The 15,390-nt window shown below is 36.0% G+C and overlaps 1 protein-coding gene across 37 annotated transcripts in view; it reads right to left on the bottom strand.

The window, feature by feature from the left end:
- The window catches only part of Abi3bp (ABI family member 3 binding protein), a 283,774-nt gene that overhangs the window by 32,821 nt on the left and 235,563 nt on the right, over positions 1-15,390 (bottom strand). For 36 of the 37 annotated variants that reach the window (XM_087214414.1, XM_021238886.2, XM_021238873.2 and 33 more), the window contains 2 exons: positions 14,358-14,423; positions 7,340-7,414 (listed from right to left, as the gene is read on the bottom strand). In XM_087214414.1, coding sequence (XP_087070540.1) covers positions 7,340-7,414; positions 14,358-14,423 — 141 coding nt within the window. The remainder of the gene's footprint in view (positions 1-7,339; positions 7,415-14,357; positions 14,424-15,390) is intronic. The other variant, XM_021238875.2, reaches the window with a different exon arrangement.

The raw sequence follows: 15,390 nt of genomic DNA on the forward strand, positions 1-15,390 counted from the left end.
GCTTTCCACATGCCAAAGATTAAACCTAGACCCGTATCTCTCAAATGGACTAAACTAAAATTGAAATGTATCAAAGATCTAAATATCAAAACAGAAACAATCTGTTGGAAGATAGAATAGGTAGAATTCTTTTTTTTTTTTTTTTTTTTTTGGTACCAGGGATCGAACTCGGGTCCTTGCTCTCGCGCAGCAGGCGGCAAAACCACTGAGCTAAATCCCTGGCTAGAATAGGTAGAACTCTTGAAGACACAGATGTAGGCAGACTTTATGAACAAAACACGGATCATACAGGAAATATTACAAAGACTTAACAACTGAGGCCTCATCTTATTAAACAGCTTTTGCATAGCAACAGAAACCACCAACAGAGTGAAGAGACAACTCACAGAGTGGTAAAAAAAAAAAATTTGCCAGCTGTTCTTCAGACAAAGGACTGATATCTAAAATACATAAAGAACTCAAAAAATCAGACTGCCCAAATTTAAAGAGCCAATCCAAAAATGGGCATCTGAAATAAATAGACACTTCTCAGATGAAGAAGTACAAATAGCAAATACATATATGAAAAAATGCTCAACATCACTGGTCATCCAGGAGATGCAAATTAAAACAACACTAAGATTCCGTCTCATGCCAGAGAGAATGACTATTATCAAGAAATCAACCAATAACAAATGCTGACAGTGCTATGGGGGAAAAGGAACCCTTCTCCACTTTTGGTGGGAGTGTAGACTGGTGCAACCACTGTGGAAATCCATGTGGAGCTTCCTCAAAACTAAAACTAGAGATTCCATTTGACCCAGATATTCCCCTTCTGGGCATCGTCTTGAAAGATTTAAAAGCATCATACCCCAGCGATATATGAACACTCATGTTTATGGCAGCACAGTGTATAATAGCTAAATCTTGGAAACAGCCCAAATTCCCATCAATAAGTGAATGGATAAAGATGTTAGGGTTTTTTATACAATGGGGAATTACTCTGCCATAAAGGATAAACTTGAGACATTTCTAGCTAAATGGATGCACCTTGAGACCATACTCTTCAGTGAATTGAATCAGACACACATGCTTAAATATTACATTGTTTCTCTGGTGTGAGAAACTGAAAGGGTATATAAGAACCAAAATGTATAATAGATATTGGGAAATAGGGAGAAAATGTTCAAATGGGAAGGGGAACAGGGGGGCAGGAGGAAGGAAGGGAAAAGAAAAAGAAGAATATAAAGAAAAATAGAAACAAACTTTTGTAAGTAAGGAGGGAAAGGTTTGAAGGGATGGGAGGGGATTGAAGGAAAAAAGAAGAATCAAGATATATTATGTATAGGTACAAATTTCCTATGATGAATGTAATGATTATGTATGTCTAAAATGTACATTTTAATATTTAAAAACACATTCCTGGGCAGACCTTGTTATCAGGCTTTTGAGGCTATGAACTGAAGTTACCTTTGGGATTTGTAAATTAGTAATGAACATGTTTAGAACTCCAAATTTTTATTTGGAAGAAAATGAGTAAAAATTGTTTTGTATGATATTTTTGTCTCTGTAAGTCTCTCAAATACAATCTGGTGGTTATTATTTGACCATTTACCTAATACTCAGGCTTGAATTTTGCTAGCTTCCCTGCAATAGAGAGAACTAATATATTTTTAATCTTAGTTTTTCATTATTATTCTTTTACATTATAAAATAATCTTCTGACAGACAATCTTTATTAAAGAAAAATAAAAACAGATATTTTGTTTGATATTTTTGTTTGATATTTTGTTCTGGGATTGAACCCAGAACCACTGCACTGAGCTACATCCTTAGCCCTTTTTTGTTTTTTACTTTGAGACTGAATTTTCCTAAATTACTGAGTTGCCCAGGCTGGGTTTAAGCTTGCAATCTTCCTACCTCAGCCTCCCACAGTACTGGAATTATGGACATGCACCACTATGGCTGGCTTAGAAGCATATTTTTAAGAACCTAAATAGTAAATATCACTTCATATATAATGGCTCATCCTAAAAATAGAATCCATACTATGAGGACCTGTAATTAGTATATAAAAAATAAGAATTATTTAATTAACATTTAATTAATATACTAGTTAGTATATTAACAACAACCATAATAATAATGATAACAATCTTGTTTTGAATGTGTTCCAGGGAACTTTTTAGGGGCATTACTTATTCAATCTCATTTAATGTTCAGAGAGATGTAATGATTAAATGTACAACAGAAGCTTTGCTTGCCAAAAATGAGATGACATTTCTGCATTTAATTGTGAAATTTAAGGATGAACTTAATATGGCAAACCTACAATCTGTTGCTTGAATAAAAGAAAGTATATAAAATTATGGAAAATGTTTATATGGAACAATGAATCAAATATTGCTTATTTGTGGTAGGAAAAGTTTCTGGGGCCAATGATTGTTTTGTGGCTAACTTCACAGGGATGGTGAAAACAAATGGCTCATTCATCTTCCTCTGACCCACTGTCGGTGGTACTCATGTGAGGGAAATGGCCCATTTGAATGGTTTCTGTGTGAATGGCATAGGGGAATGGAAAATATTTCTTTCTGTGCTACCAGAATAACTTATTTTGGTGGGGTTTGATTTACCTCTTTTCCTCAATAGTAAAAAAAAAAATTTAAATGATATGCCCTGAAAGACCAGTAGGCTGTACGTGCCTTGAGTAAATCCTTTTTCACAGTCCTCCAAATATTTTCATCCAATACTGTGCAAACACCTTGCATATTAATTGTCTGATTTGACCCATGCCATGCTTCTGTGTGGGAGATATAGTAACAACATCTAGGGCCCACAAGTGAGGAAGGGCCCAAAGCATGGGGTATAGGCAAACTGCCCAACATCTCATACCTAGGAAGTGTTGAGATTCAGAATCATATATTCCTGTCTTCAAAGTCTCTCTCTCAAGTGGTGTGTCTTCCTGTCATTTCCTTTTTTTCTCCTGCTGGTGAATATCACCCTAAAACCCTATTCTGTGTCCCTTGGGTAGGTTGAGGTGACAACTACTAAATGAGAGCTAAATGGCCATAGTTGAAAAACATTTGTTATCCCTGCCACTGTTGTATGGGACTCAGAAAATAGTTGCAGGCTTGCAGCACACCTTCACCAAGAACATGCAGATTTACCAAGCTGCAGGGGTGAGTGTCCAAAGGGGCAAGTGAGTTGAAGATAGAGGATCCAAAGTTCTACAGGGTTACTTGATGAATAAGACCAAAGACATAAATTCTTTTCCTCTCCCTAACCAAGAAAGAAATTGGGTTGGTGAGGTAGCTCATAGGTGGAATGGTTGAGTAGCATGTGCAAGGCCCTGTGTTTGGTCTTTAACATGACAGAGAGAGAGAGCGAGCGAGGTGGGGTGAGTGGGGAAAGAGACAGAGACAGGAATTTAAAAATGTTACTTTCTGTATAGTTGGAAAGAGAAGCATCTTACTGTTATAATCCTTAGCTGTAAATAACCAAATCAATAGCATACCAGCTACTAATGGGACTTTCTCTAGCCTTCAGAGATGGAAAGAAGCCAGTGGTAGTAGCAGTACTGGTAAAGGTCCTGCAAAAAGACAGCTGTGGAGTTCAGTATAAAGAGCTGGGATCAGATTCAGAGTTCCACTTCTGGATAGACCAGTGAACTTTTGTTGCCCTAAGTCAACTGAGAGCAAAAGCAAGTGAGAACCAATGAGCAAATGACAGCCAAAGGCAGCAGAGAGGCACTGGGACGAGAAAGAAAGAAGCCAGTAAAAGAGATACTGCAGAAAATGTATCTTCAGGAATTAGCACCCAACAAACAGTCTGGCCCAGGCTGTGACCTGAATTCTTTTTCCTTCAGGCAGGATTAATGGATGCATCTTCTGAAGGGCAGAGTGAGTTCTGGAAGATGCAATCCTTGAGCTGCAGCATGAGCCACCAACTGACATATAGGAGTTCTCCAAAAATCTCTGGATTTACAGTTTGCCACCTAGCAATTTGCTGTCCAAAATGAAGTACTGATTTGGGTATTTTTCACCATAGGAATGAAAACTTTGCAAACAAACATGGTAAACTGGGAATCAATTTTCAGATGCATTAGTAACTCCATTTTTTTGTATCCAGAAAGGATTGATATTTATGGATGCCTGGTCTCTGCTCTCTTGTCCTCGCATCTTAGCATGTGGCTAAAATTTCAAGAGTAATGAGCCAGCAGCCTGGAAGATTTAGTCACAGCCCAGAAAAGCACATTCCTCACCCCAAGAAGTCTGGGTTCTCATTGTGAAGCACACTCCATGTAGGGGCAGTAAAGTGTGGTTTCCTCATTAGGATTTAGAGAAAAGAATATGAGGTTTGAGTATTGTTCAGTATTGTCAAATCACATGTGACAAGATAGTTGAAGAACTATAATTTGCCTGCCACATAATGGGCCTTAATAAAAGTTGCCTGAATGGAAGCAAAGGTAAATAGCTCAACAGCTTCTATCTTCAGGGAGAAAGTCAAGAAAGGTTGTCTAGCACAGGTGCCGACAAACTTTTTCTCTAAAGGATCAACAATAAGTATTTCCAGTGATATAGGCAATACCTTCAGTGTCACAACCATTCAACTTAGCAGATTCTAATGTATGAAGCATATCACTAAACTAAGCTGCATCTCTAGAAACTGAAAAAGCAGAATGCTGGGGAAATGACCCATTTAAAAATCTTAACCTTTGCAGGCTATTTGCTAACCTTTACATAAAAGGAAATCTACATTTATAGGGAAAACATCTGTAATGATGTTATGAACTAAGAAGTAAAAGTCTGGGCTCAAGGTTGTTCAAAAGATTCCTGAAGTTAAAGGAATTATTGAATTTTTTTTTTTTAACTCTACTAGTCAAAGGTTCAGTCTTGAGGCCTCAAATCTTTGTCTTTTTTTTCTCTTTTTCTTCCCAGGGAACAAATTTTGGTGGCTTATGACCCTGAGTAATATGTCCTACAGACCATAACACTTCCTTTATCAACTAATTTTTTAAATGAGCTATTGGAAAATATATGTGGGATGGATAATAATGATAAATATTCTGGGCAAAATGTTAAAGTTGAATATGGACTCAATAGAAACAAAGAGTCTCTGATTAAGAATCAATAGAGGCTATAGGTGAATGTGGATGAGAAAGTAGAATTGTATCAGAGAAAGAAAATAAACTAATGGCAAATAGTTGCATTTATGTAAACAAGTGAGATCAAAACTGCAGAATAAAAGGAAGGTAGACTCAGGTAAGTCTACAAACTGGAGAGAATAGATTTTAGAAGTCACAATTTCTTTTTTTTTTTTTAGGTACCAGGGATTGAACTCAGGTCCTTGTGCTTGCACAGCAGGCAGCGAAACCACTGAGCTAAATCCCTGGCCCCCAAAAGTCACAATTTCTTTATCATTATTCCCTGGAAAAATCTGAGAAGTATTAAATTTTCCTTTACACACTGTGCTACATAGATAACCATATGACTTATGATTTCTGACTTATGGCATTTTTTTTCCTTTCTTCCATTATTACACTAGCTAAACTCTCCACTATTATATTCAATTGAAGTGGTAAAAGTAGCTGTATTCTCCATCTTAGGAGAAAAGAATTCAGTTCTTCATGTTTAAGTGTGATGTTAGCTGTGGGTGGGCTTTCCATAGATGCCCTTTATCAGATTGAAGAAATCTTCTATTCCTAAATTCCTGAGTTTTCATCATGATTGAATTTTGAACTTTTGTGTAGATTTTTAATCTACTCAAATGATCATATGATTTTTCTCTGATTATTCTGTTAGTGAATTAGAGTAGTCAAAATGTGGAGCCAATCTTGCAGTCCTGGAGTAAATTCCATTGGGTTGTTATGACTGTGGTAGACATGAAGGTGTAACACCCTATCTCCATTCAAAGACTTCTCACCTAAGACTGATCCTAAAGGAGATGACAACTGGATACCATCTGTTGACCTTACTCACTATAGTTGAACTGTAAGCACTTCCTTGACCCAACAGATGGACAACAGAATACAGAACAGGTGCAGCAAATTTTGGTTAGAGATGAAAAGGCATCAAGAAAAGGGGAAAGAGTGAATTCTGCATTCTCTACATCTGCCTACCAGCCCCCTCTTCAGCATCCACTAACTAAATTGCAGAAGTATTGACATACCATTCTTCGAAAGCTACGCTGGATGAGTTATTATTGCAAGGTTAGTTTTATGAACACAGGGGCAATAGATGCCAGTTTGTGATGCAGATGGCTCTGGAAAATGTTTATATGATTGCTAAGATAAAATATAGTAATCCTCTGTTTCTCCCCAAAAGACAATGTACATTTTCCTAGTAAGAATTAATGTTTGATTGCATTTAAAGCTAATGGCTTTCAAGAGTGATCATAGCAACTTTACTTGTTCTTTCATCTGCTTTGTTGACAATTAATACTTTTTTCTGTTTTCATTTAAGCAACTTTCAAGGAATTATTTGCATATTAATTTATTTATACCTGTTTTCTTCCCAAAAGAATCTGAGAGAAGATGGTCCTTTTTAGGTTCAGATTGTTTATGCCAATATGAGAAATTATACACTGCCTAATCTTACAGTTAGTAAGAATAAACAGAATAGTTGGGTACAGCTATTTCTTGTTTTTCATGACTTAGGGATCTATAATATTGTTCTCATTATTTGATTTGAAGAGCAGCAAATTCCTAGAATTTCAGATCTGACCAAATAAGGATCATTGGTAAACATTAGTATGACTAACAAGGATGCTCAGTTGCTAATTGTGCTGATTAAATATGTTTCTTGTGTCAATTCTATATACCAGAACATTGTTTTTTTTGTTTTTTTTTTGGTACCAGGGATCAAACTTGGGACCTTGCGCTTGTGAAGCAGGCGCTGGAACCACTGAGCTAAATCCCCAGCCCTATACCAGAACATTGATACATGCAAGTCTTTAAGAAAATTATAACAGTACTTGTGAAAAAATTATAAATTTGAAAACCAAGTAATCACAGTCTCAAAGGTCTGATCAGGAATGGAAAGTATTCTGAAATTATGGAAAATATCTATTTTTATTATACTTATTCAATAATTTATATTTAATCAGGACTCATATTAAGAAGTAAGACTGTAATATTGTGCTAATATAGTGGGCTGGGCTTAGAAAAGTGAAAAATTATTTACCAATGCTTTTAGAGACATTTGATGTTTTGATTTTGGAATGAGTTATATTTTTCAGTTCCAGTTTTACAAAGAAATTTTAAAACTAGTAAAGGAGAAACTGAAGTATAAATTTAACAAAGTTATAAGATAACTAATTCTTATAGTTTTGACAAGACCAAAAGGAAATAAATTTGGGTTACCTGTTCCCACTCCATTCCTGCTGGGTATCCCACTAGGTTTGGGTCTAACAGGCTTTGTAGTTGTCCTGTTCAGAACTAAAAAAAATGGGAAATAAATAGTTTAAATTTTTTTTTGTTAAAAGTTTGCTACGAAGGAAAACAAATTTCAAATTGGAAGTAATTTAACTAGCAATAGGAAAATTATGTTTTACTAAAGAGCATCATTGGGAATATAGAACTATATTCTGGTATAAAAATTACAGACTTGAGTCTGAAAGTAGAGATCTAAATTTTTACTGAGATGGTCACTGGGATTCAATGTTTGACTTGAAAAAATAACTGGAAAGGAAACTTATAAATCTAAATGGGAATTATTTACCTTACTTCATTTATAAGCATTAGATACATTCCAAAACAGAGCTGAAGAAAGGTCAGTACTATATATGTCCAATAAAAAATCAAAATCTGAAGTGTTTTTATTGTCACGGTCTCAATTTATAACTCATGAGTTGATGGTCCTTTTGTAGGAGTCTCTAGGGACAGATGTTTTATTCTAATAGTCCTTGCAGACATCCACTTTGAACACTGTGATGAAAACATCTAAATATCTCTCCTTCTCTGTAGAATGTCATACACTTCCAAAACTTTAAGAGGTCACCTATGTCATAGTCACTTAGAAGTATCTTTAAGGACGTGCATGGAGCACAGTTTGTGTAAGTTCTGGAGCCAATCTGCTTGCCTTTTCAGTTTGCTCTCAGTATCTCACTTTCCTCAACTGTATCTGAGAGACCAGATGGCAAACACTCAGCCATTGTCAACCATTATCTTTACTGTTTCCTTATTTTGTAGAAATGATGAACCAGTCACATATTGAACTCTCAACAGCTACTTTGAGGCAAAAGTCATATGGAAAGATGTTTGTTTATATAGGATATCTATGCCTGATTACCATTAGGAGTTGGAGGATTACATTTGGATACTCTATACAACAAAGAACCTAAAAATTATTTGTTTTTTCCCTCACATACCTGGAGGGATACTTGGATCATTCCTTTATAAGTGAATTTGATGATTTAAAACTTTAGGAAGGCTCTTTAGAATCACAAAGAAAAAGGATGGAAAACATCTTTGGTTCAATTTGTACTTTAGCATAGAAGCTGTTTGAATGGGCTGAATCAACTTCTCCAAATTAACTCCTCCAAGTTAACTTTCTCTTAAAAAATGTTTATGGAGGAAAATCCCAGGATCTTTAGAGAATTTAGTAAGTTTAAAATATTTCACAATATATAGCTGTGACTTTATTTTGACTGTTTACAATTTATAATTTTTTATCCTTTGAAGGAATAAAATAAACATGTTCTCCTTTTAAAAAGCCTTTTTTATACTGAGAAGGGACAATGGTTTCTGATGAAAGAAATAATATTTGAAATTGTCATGAAAAGTTGAAGGTATGTGGTTCCACCAGTCCCAGCCAAGAGAAAGGGGCTTCCAGACCACCCTTTGGCCGCTCCCAGCACAGAGGAGGTGAGCCATGCAGGTACCAACAGCAGCCTCACATCAAAATGAGAAGACATGTAAACAAGTATCAAAACAAGACTTCCAGATCACCTACAGCAACCCCAAAGGGAAATGAGATGGAACACTCTGATACTCAACCACCTGGACTCCCTGAACTGGCAACAAAAGAGGATCCAGAAAAAATGAAATCAGAAATAATTTCTCAGATAACAGCAGAGATTAGGCTCATAGAACAAGACATGATTAATAAATCTAGAGAGGAGCTGAGGAACATGATGGAATCCCAACATAGGAAACAAATGGAATACATAAAACAGATGCAAACAGATTTCCAGGCGATTAAAAACTGCACTGAAAGTCTATGCAGCAGAATGAGCCAATGCAAGGACAGAATTTCAGATATAGAAGATAAGATTGCAATTAGTGATCAGGAAAAGAAAAATTGCTTCAAAATTCTAAAGGAACATGAGAAGTCAATCCAGTAGCTGCTAGATGATGCAAAGAATAATAACATAAGACTGATTGGACTCAATGAAGAAACAGGAGAGGGTGAAGATGACATAAAAAACTGCTCACAGAAGTAATGGCAGAAAACTTCCCAAGCAGGGGGAAGGAACTTGACATACAGATAAGTGAGGCATATAGGACTCCAAATGGCCTTGATCAAAAAAAAAATCTACACATAAGCATATAATTGTTAAGATTCCAGAAACCCAATAGAAGAACAAAGTCCTACAAGCAGTAAGAGAAAAGAAACAAATCACATACAAAGGAAAGCCCATCAGAATCACAGCAGACTTCTCAACACAAACCATCAAGGCAAGAAGAGCTTGGAGTGACATATTCCAAGCCCTAAAAGAAAACAGCCTCCAACCCAGATTGATGTACCCTGCAAAACTATCTTTCAAAATTGATGGAGAAATAAGATACTTTCACGACAAAGAGCACCTTAGGAACTTCAGGAAAACCAAGCCAGCACTCCAAAATATGTTAAAAAATATCCAAGGAAAAGACCACATGGACCACAACCATAGAAAGCCCAGCAGAATGAATCCATTAGGCACAACAAAAAATTAAACTCAAAGGGGGAGAATCCAACAAAGAAAAAGGCATGACAAGGTTAAGTCAATGCATACCAATTATAACCATCAATGTTAATGGTCTCAATTCACTAATCAAAAAAAAATAGACTGGCAGAATAGGTCAAGAAGCAAGATGCAACAATATGCTGCATACAAAAAACACACCTCATTCAAAAGGAAACTCATAGACGGAAACTGAAAGGGTGGAAAACAATACTCCATGGGCTGGGAACTGGAAAAAAAGCAGGAGTAGCTATCCTCTTTGCAGATCAAGTGGATTTCAAACCAACACTGATTAAGAGAGACAAAGAAGGCCAATACATCCTTGTAAAGGGAACAATCCAAGAGGAAGAGATGACAATCATAAATATCTATGCACCAAACACTAGTGTGCGCAACTATATAAAACAAATACTAATGGACATGAAAAGTCATATATGCACTAATACAATAGTAGTGGGGGACCTCAATACCCCATTGTCACAAACAGATCAACTAGACAAAAATAAGTAATGAAATACTAGAACTCAATCGAACTCTTGAACAAATGAACTTAAACAGGTGTTTATAGAGCGTTCCTCCCCACAAAATCAGAATACACATTCTTCGCAGCTGCACATGGGTCATTCTCAAAAATAGATCACATAATCACTCATAGCATGTGCTTAAGTAAGTGCAAAGGAATTGAAGTTATCCCTTGTATATTATCATACCATAATGCGATGAAATTGGAGATCAATAGCAAAAGAAACTGCAAGAATTTCATAAACACGTGGAAATTGAACAACACACTTCTGAATAAACAAGGGGTCACAGAGGAAATTAAAGAAGAAATCAGATAGTTCCTTCAATTAAATGACAATAACAATACAACATATTGGAATCTATGGGACACAATGAAAGCAGTTTTATGAGGGAAATTCATAGCAGTGAATACACATATTAGGAAAACAGAATGAGCCCAATTAAACAACCTGATGCTGAACCTCAAGCTTCTAGAAAAGGAAGAGTAGGAAAAACTCAAAGCTCATACAAGGGAGGAAATTATAAAGATCAGAGCAGAAATCAATTCAATGGAGACTAAGAGAATGATACAAAAAATCAATGAAGCCAAGAGTTGGTTCTTCAAAAGAACAAACAAAATTGACAAAACCTTAGCCAACCTTAACAGAAAAAGGAAAGAAAAGGCCCAAATCCATGCAATTAGGAATGAAAAGGGTGAAATTACAACAGACTCAGAAGAAATCCAGAGGATCATTAATACCTACTTCCAGAACCTATACACCAATAAGATGGACAACACAGAAGAAATGGACAGATTCCTAGATATGTATGAGTTATGAAAGTTGAACCAAGGAGACATAAAAATTCTAAACAACCCAATATCAACCAATGAAATTGAAAATGTAATTAAAAATTTACCAACTAAGAAAAGCCCAGGTCCTGATGGCTTCACTGCTGAATTCTACAAGACATTTAGAGAGGAACTACTGCAACTACTCTTTAAACACTTCAATGAAATTGAAACGGAAGTAATACTTCTGAATTCATTCCTGGAAGCAAGCATCACCTTGATCCTCAAAGCAGAGAAAGACCCAACCAAAAAAGAGAACTATAGGCCAATCTCACTAATGAACATAGATGCAAAAATCCTTAATAAGATACTGGCAAGTAGAATGGAGAAGATCATCAAGAAGGCTATACACCCTGACCATGTGGGATTCATCCCAGGGATGCATGGATGGTTCAACATACGCAAATCAATCAATGTAATACACTATATCAATAGAGCCAAGGACAAAAACCATATGATTATCTCCATAGATGCAGAAAAAGCATTTGACAAAATCCAACATGCATTTATAATAAAAATCCTACAAAAAATTGGAATAGGTGGTCTCTACCTCAATCTGAAGAAAGTCATCTATGAAGAACCAACAGATAATATCATACTAAATGGTCAGAAACTGAAAGTCTTCATCACACTAAAGTCAGGAACAATACAAAGATGTCTACTATCACCACTCCTGTTCCATATAGTTTTGGAAACATTAGCCACAGCAAGTAGACAAGAGAAAGAATAAAACGAACAAAGATAGGAAATGAAGAAATCAAATTGTCATTATTTGCAGATGACATGATACTCTTTATAGAATAGCCCAAGAACTCCACCAAAAGTGTTCTAAACATAATAACCAAATTCAATAGAGTAGCTGGATACAAGGTCACCACACAAAAATCAATAGCTTTTCTCTACATGAACTATAGATTCACTGAGACAGAAATAGGGAAAACAATTTCTTTCACAATAGCATCCAAAAAACTGAAATACCTAGGAATCAACCTGACAAAAGAAATCAAAGACCTCTTCTCTGAAAACTATAGCACTCTGAAAAGAGAGATTGAAGATGATATCAGAAAGTGGAAAGACATCCCCTGCTCCTGGGTAGGAAGGATCAATATAGTGAAAATGGCCATACTTCCAAAACTGCTATATAGATTCAATGCAATTCCAGTTGAGATCCCAGCAGCATACTTTATGGACCTTGAGAAAACAATCCAAAAATTCATTTGGAACAAGAAGAGACCCAGAGTAGCAAAAGCAATTCTAGGTAACAGAGACATGGCAGGGGGTATCACAATCCCCAACTTGAAACTATATTACAAAGCTACTGTGATAAAACAGAATGGCACTGTCAAAGAAACAGCATTGAGGACTACTGGAACAGGTTAGAAGATGCAGAAGCAACTCCAGACACACTCAGGCATCTCCTCTTCGATAAAGGAGCCAAACACCCTCACTGGAGGAAAGATAGCCTCTGTAATAAATGGTGCTGGAAAAATTGGGTTTCAACTTGTCAAAGATTAAAAGTATTCTATATCTCTCACCATGCACTAAAGTCAAATCAAAATGGATTAAGGATCTAAATATTAAAATAGAAGTGCTGAATCAGCTGGAACAGAGGTTAGGCAGAACTCTTGAAGACATTGGTGTAAGAAAAGATTTTATGAACAAAACCTCAGTTGCCCATGAAGTAGCACAAACAATCAACAAGTGGGATCTCTTCTTATTAAAAAGCTTCTGCACAGCAAGAGAAACCACCAGCAGTGTGAAGGGACAACCTACAATGTGGGAAAAAATCTCACCTGCTGTTTCTCAGACACAGGTCTACTATCTTGAATCTATAAAGAACTTAAACAAATCAGACCTCCCAAATTTGAAGACCCAATTCAAAAATGGGCATCTGAAATGAACAGACATTTTTCAGACAAAGAAGTACAAATAGCAAATAAACATATGAAAAAATGTTCAACATCACTGGTCATTTGAGAGATGCAAATGAAAACAATGCTGAGATTCCACCTCACTCCAGAAAGAATGGCTGCTATAATATCAACCAAAAACAAATGCTGGCAGGGATGTGGGGAAAGAGGAACTCTGCTCCACTGCTGATGGGAGTGTAGACTGTTGCAACCACTGTAGAAATTAGTATGGAGATACCTCAGAGAACTAGGACCGGCAGTCCTATTTGACCCAGCTCTTCCCCTGATCGTCACCTTCCCCAAAGAATTAAAAGAATCATACCACAGTGATATATGTGCACCCATGTTCATAGCAGCACAGTTTGTAATAGCTAAAACTTGGAAGCAGCCCAATTGCCCATCAACTGGAGACTGGATAAAGAAAATGTGGTGTTGTAAGAAAATGGAGTACTTCTCAGCCATAAAAAAATGAGAAATTAGAGACATTTATAGCTAAATGGATGCACATTGAGGCGATACTCTTAAGTGAAGTAAATAGGACACACATGTAAATACAGAATAGTTTCTCTAGAGAAACTGAAAATGTAAATAAGGACTAAATGGTTTAATAGATAATGTGAAATAGATAGAAAAGGAGCAAAGGGGAAGGGGAAGTTGGAGGGGTAGGGGAAAGGAAACAAGGGAATGGAATTAATATAAGAAAATGAAAAAATGCGAACAAAATCTTTGTAAATAGGGAAGGATGGAGGGATTGAAGGGAGGCCAGGGCAAGGGGGAAAAAATAAGAGCCAGAAGAGATTATGTAAAGGTGTAAATTTCCAATGATGAATGTCATTATATTGTATACCTAAAATGTACCAATAAAATAAAATTTAAAAAACGAGAGTTGAAGGTACATAATTTATGCATAAATACCATTTAAAAAATATTTTCATATCAGTAAAGTTCTATAGAGGTCTCTGACTCTGAACACTCATGAAAAACCTTAATTAAGTTCTATCATTTACATGGATTCATTAGTATCACTCTAATTATCTACAAAGATCAGAGATTCTGTATATTTGTTATTGCATCTCCTATATATCTCCTGTGGTGAATTTGGCTGTTTAAATCCACTTTATATCTTCCCCAACCTGTGAATTCTTTAGATCATCTGAGAAAGAGATACAATTTACCAGGTCTGATGTGTGGTTTGTCAGGTATTCTGAACCTCCAAGGAGTAGTGTACAATCTGTGTGGTGCTGAAATAGAAGAAACACTTTATATTTAATTATTTATACTCCAAAGCCCACTGACTAGAGATTTATCACCCTATGAATCAACAACTCATAGACTTTGCAAGGAAATAAAAAGAACATTTTGAAATCTTGAATTATTCATTATACATTTCACGCTAAAGAAATATAAAATAAATGAACATATTCATGAAAGAAAATCAAATATGTACATATAGTGAGGTAGATCATTTGTAATATGTGCTAAGGATTAGTTATCTATCCCATGTATTTCAAGTGCATTGATTTTACCAGAAGGTCGCTTAATGTGATAAACACATAAGCCATCTATTCATGCATGCATGCATCCATCCATCCATCCCTGTCTCTCAGTAAGGAATCACTGTGAAACATTAGTTTCCCAAAGAAGACAAAAAGACCAAAAAGAGAAATAAAGTTTTAGTAGATGTGAAAAGTAGAAACAGCAGTCTCTATTGAATTGTCTTTACTCATAAACTCTGAAAACAATAAACATTCAGTGCCCTCCATATTGGCGATGTGCATAGGAATGACAGAACATGATGTCTGGTGCTCCACCATCAAGGAAACATGAGCAAGGATTAAGAATTGAGCCCTGAGACCAAAACACCTCCTCAGTCTCTACCCCTGTTATGCAGGCCTTGCACACGAAGTCTAATGAGATCTTAATGAATTAATAAAAAGGTAACCATTGTAAGCCGGCAAACTTGATAAAAGCTGCTGAATATTTTTGTTTTTTTAAGGTTTTAAGGTGTGTTTTCACCCCAGAATTTGTCCATTCTGCTTGAGCTCTTCTCCGTTTCCCTCATACCAGATGCTGCTTTTTACAACCAACTTTCATGCTAAAGCTTTACCTGGGACTGGAAAGAATTTTTCTTGCAAACTATGTATGTAGATTACATCATTTTTATGATTTTGTTCACATCTTGAGTGGGTATTTATACCATCATAAATC

This window comes from Heterocephalus glaber, unplaced genomic scaffold, assembly GCF_053883595.1.
Source record: "Heterocephalus glaber isolate CG9 unplaced genomic scaffold, H.glaber_assembly_v1.0 deba00000122, whole genome shotgun sequence".
NCBI classification, from domain to species: Eukaryota; Metazoa; Chordata; class Mammalia; order Rodentia; family Bathyergidae; genus Heterocephalus; species Heterocephalus glaber.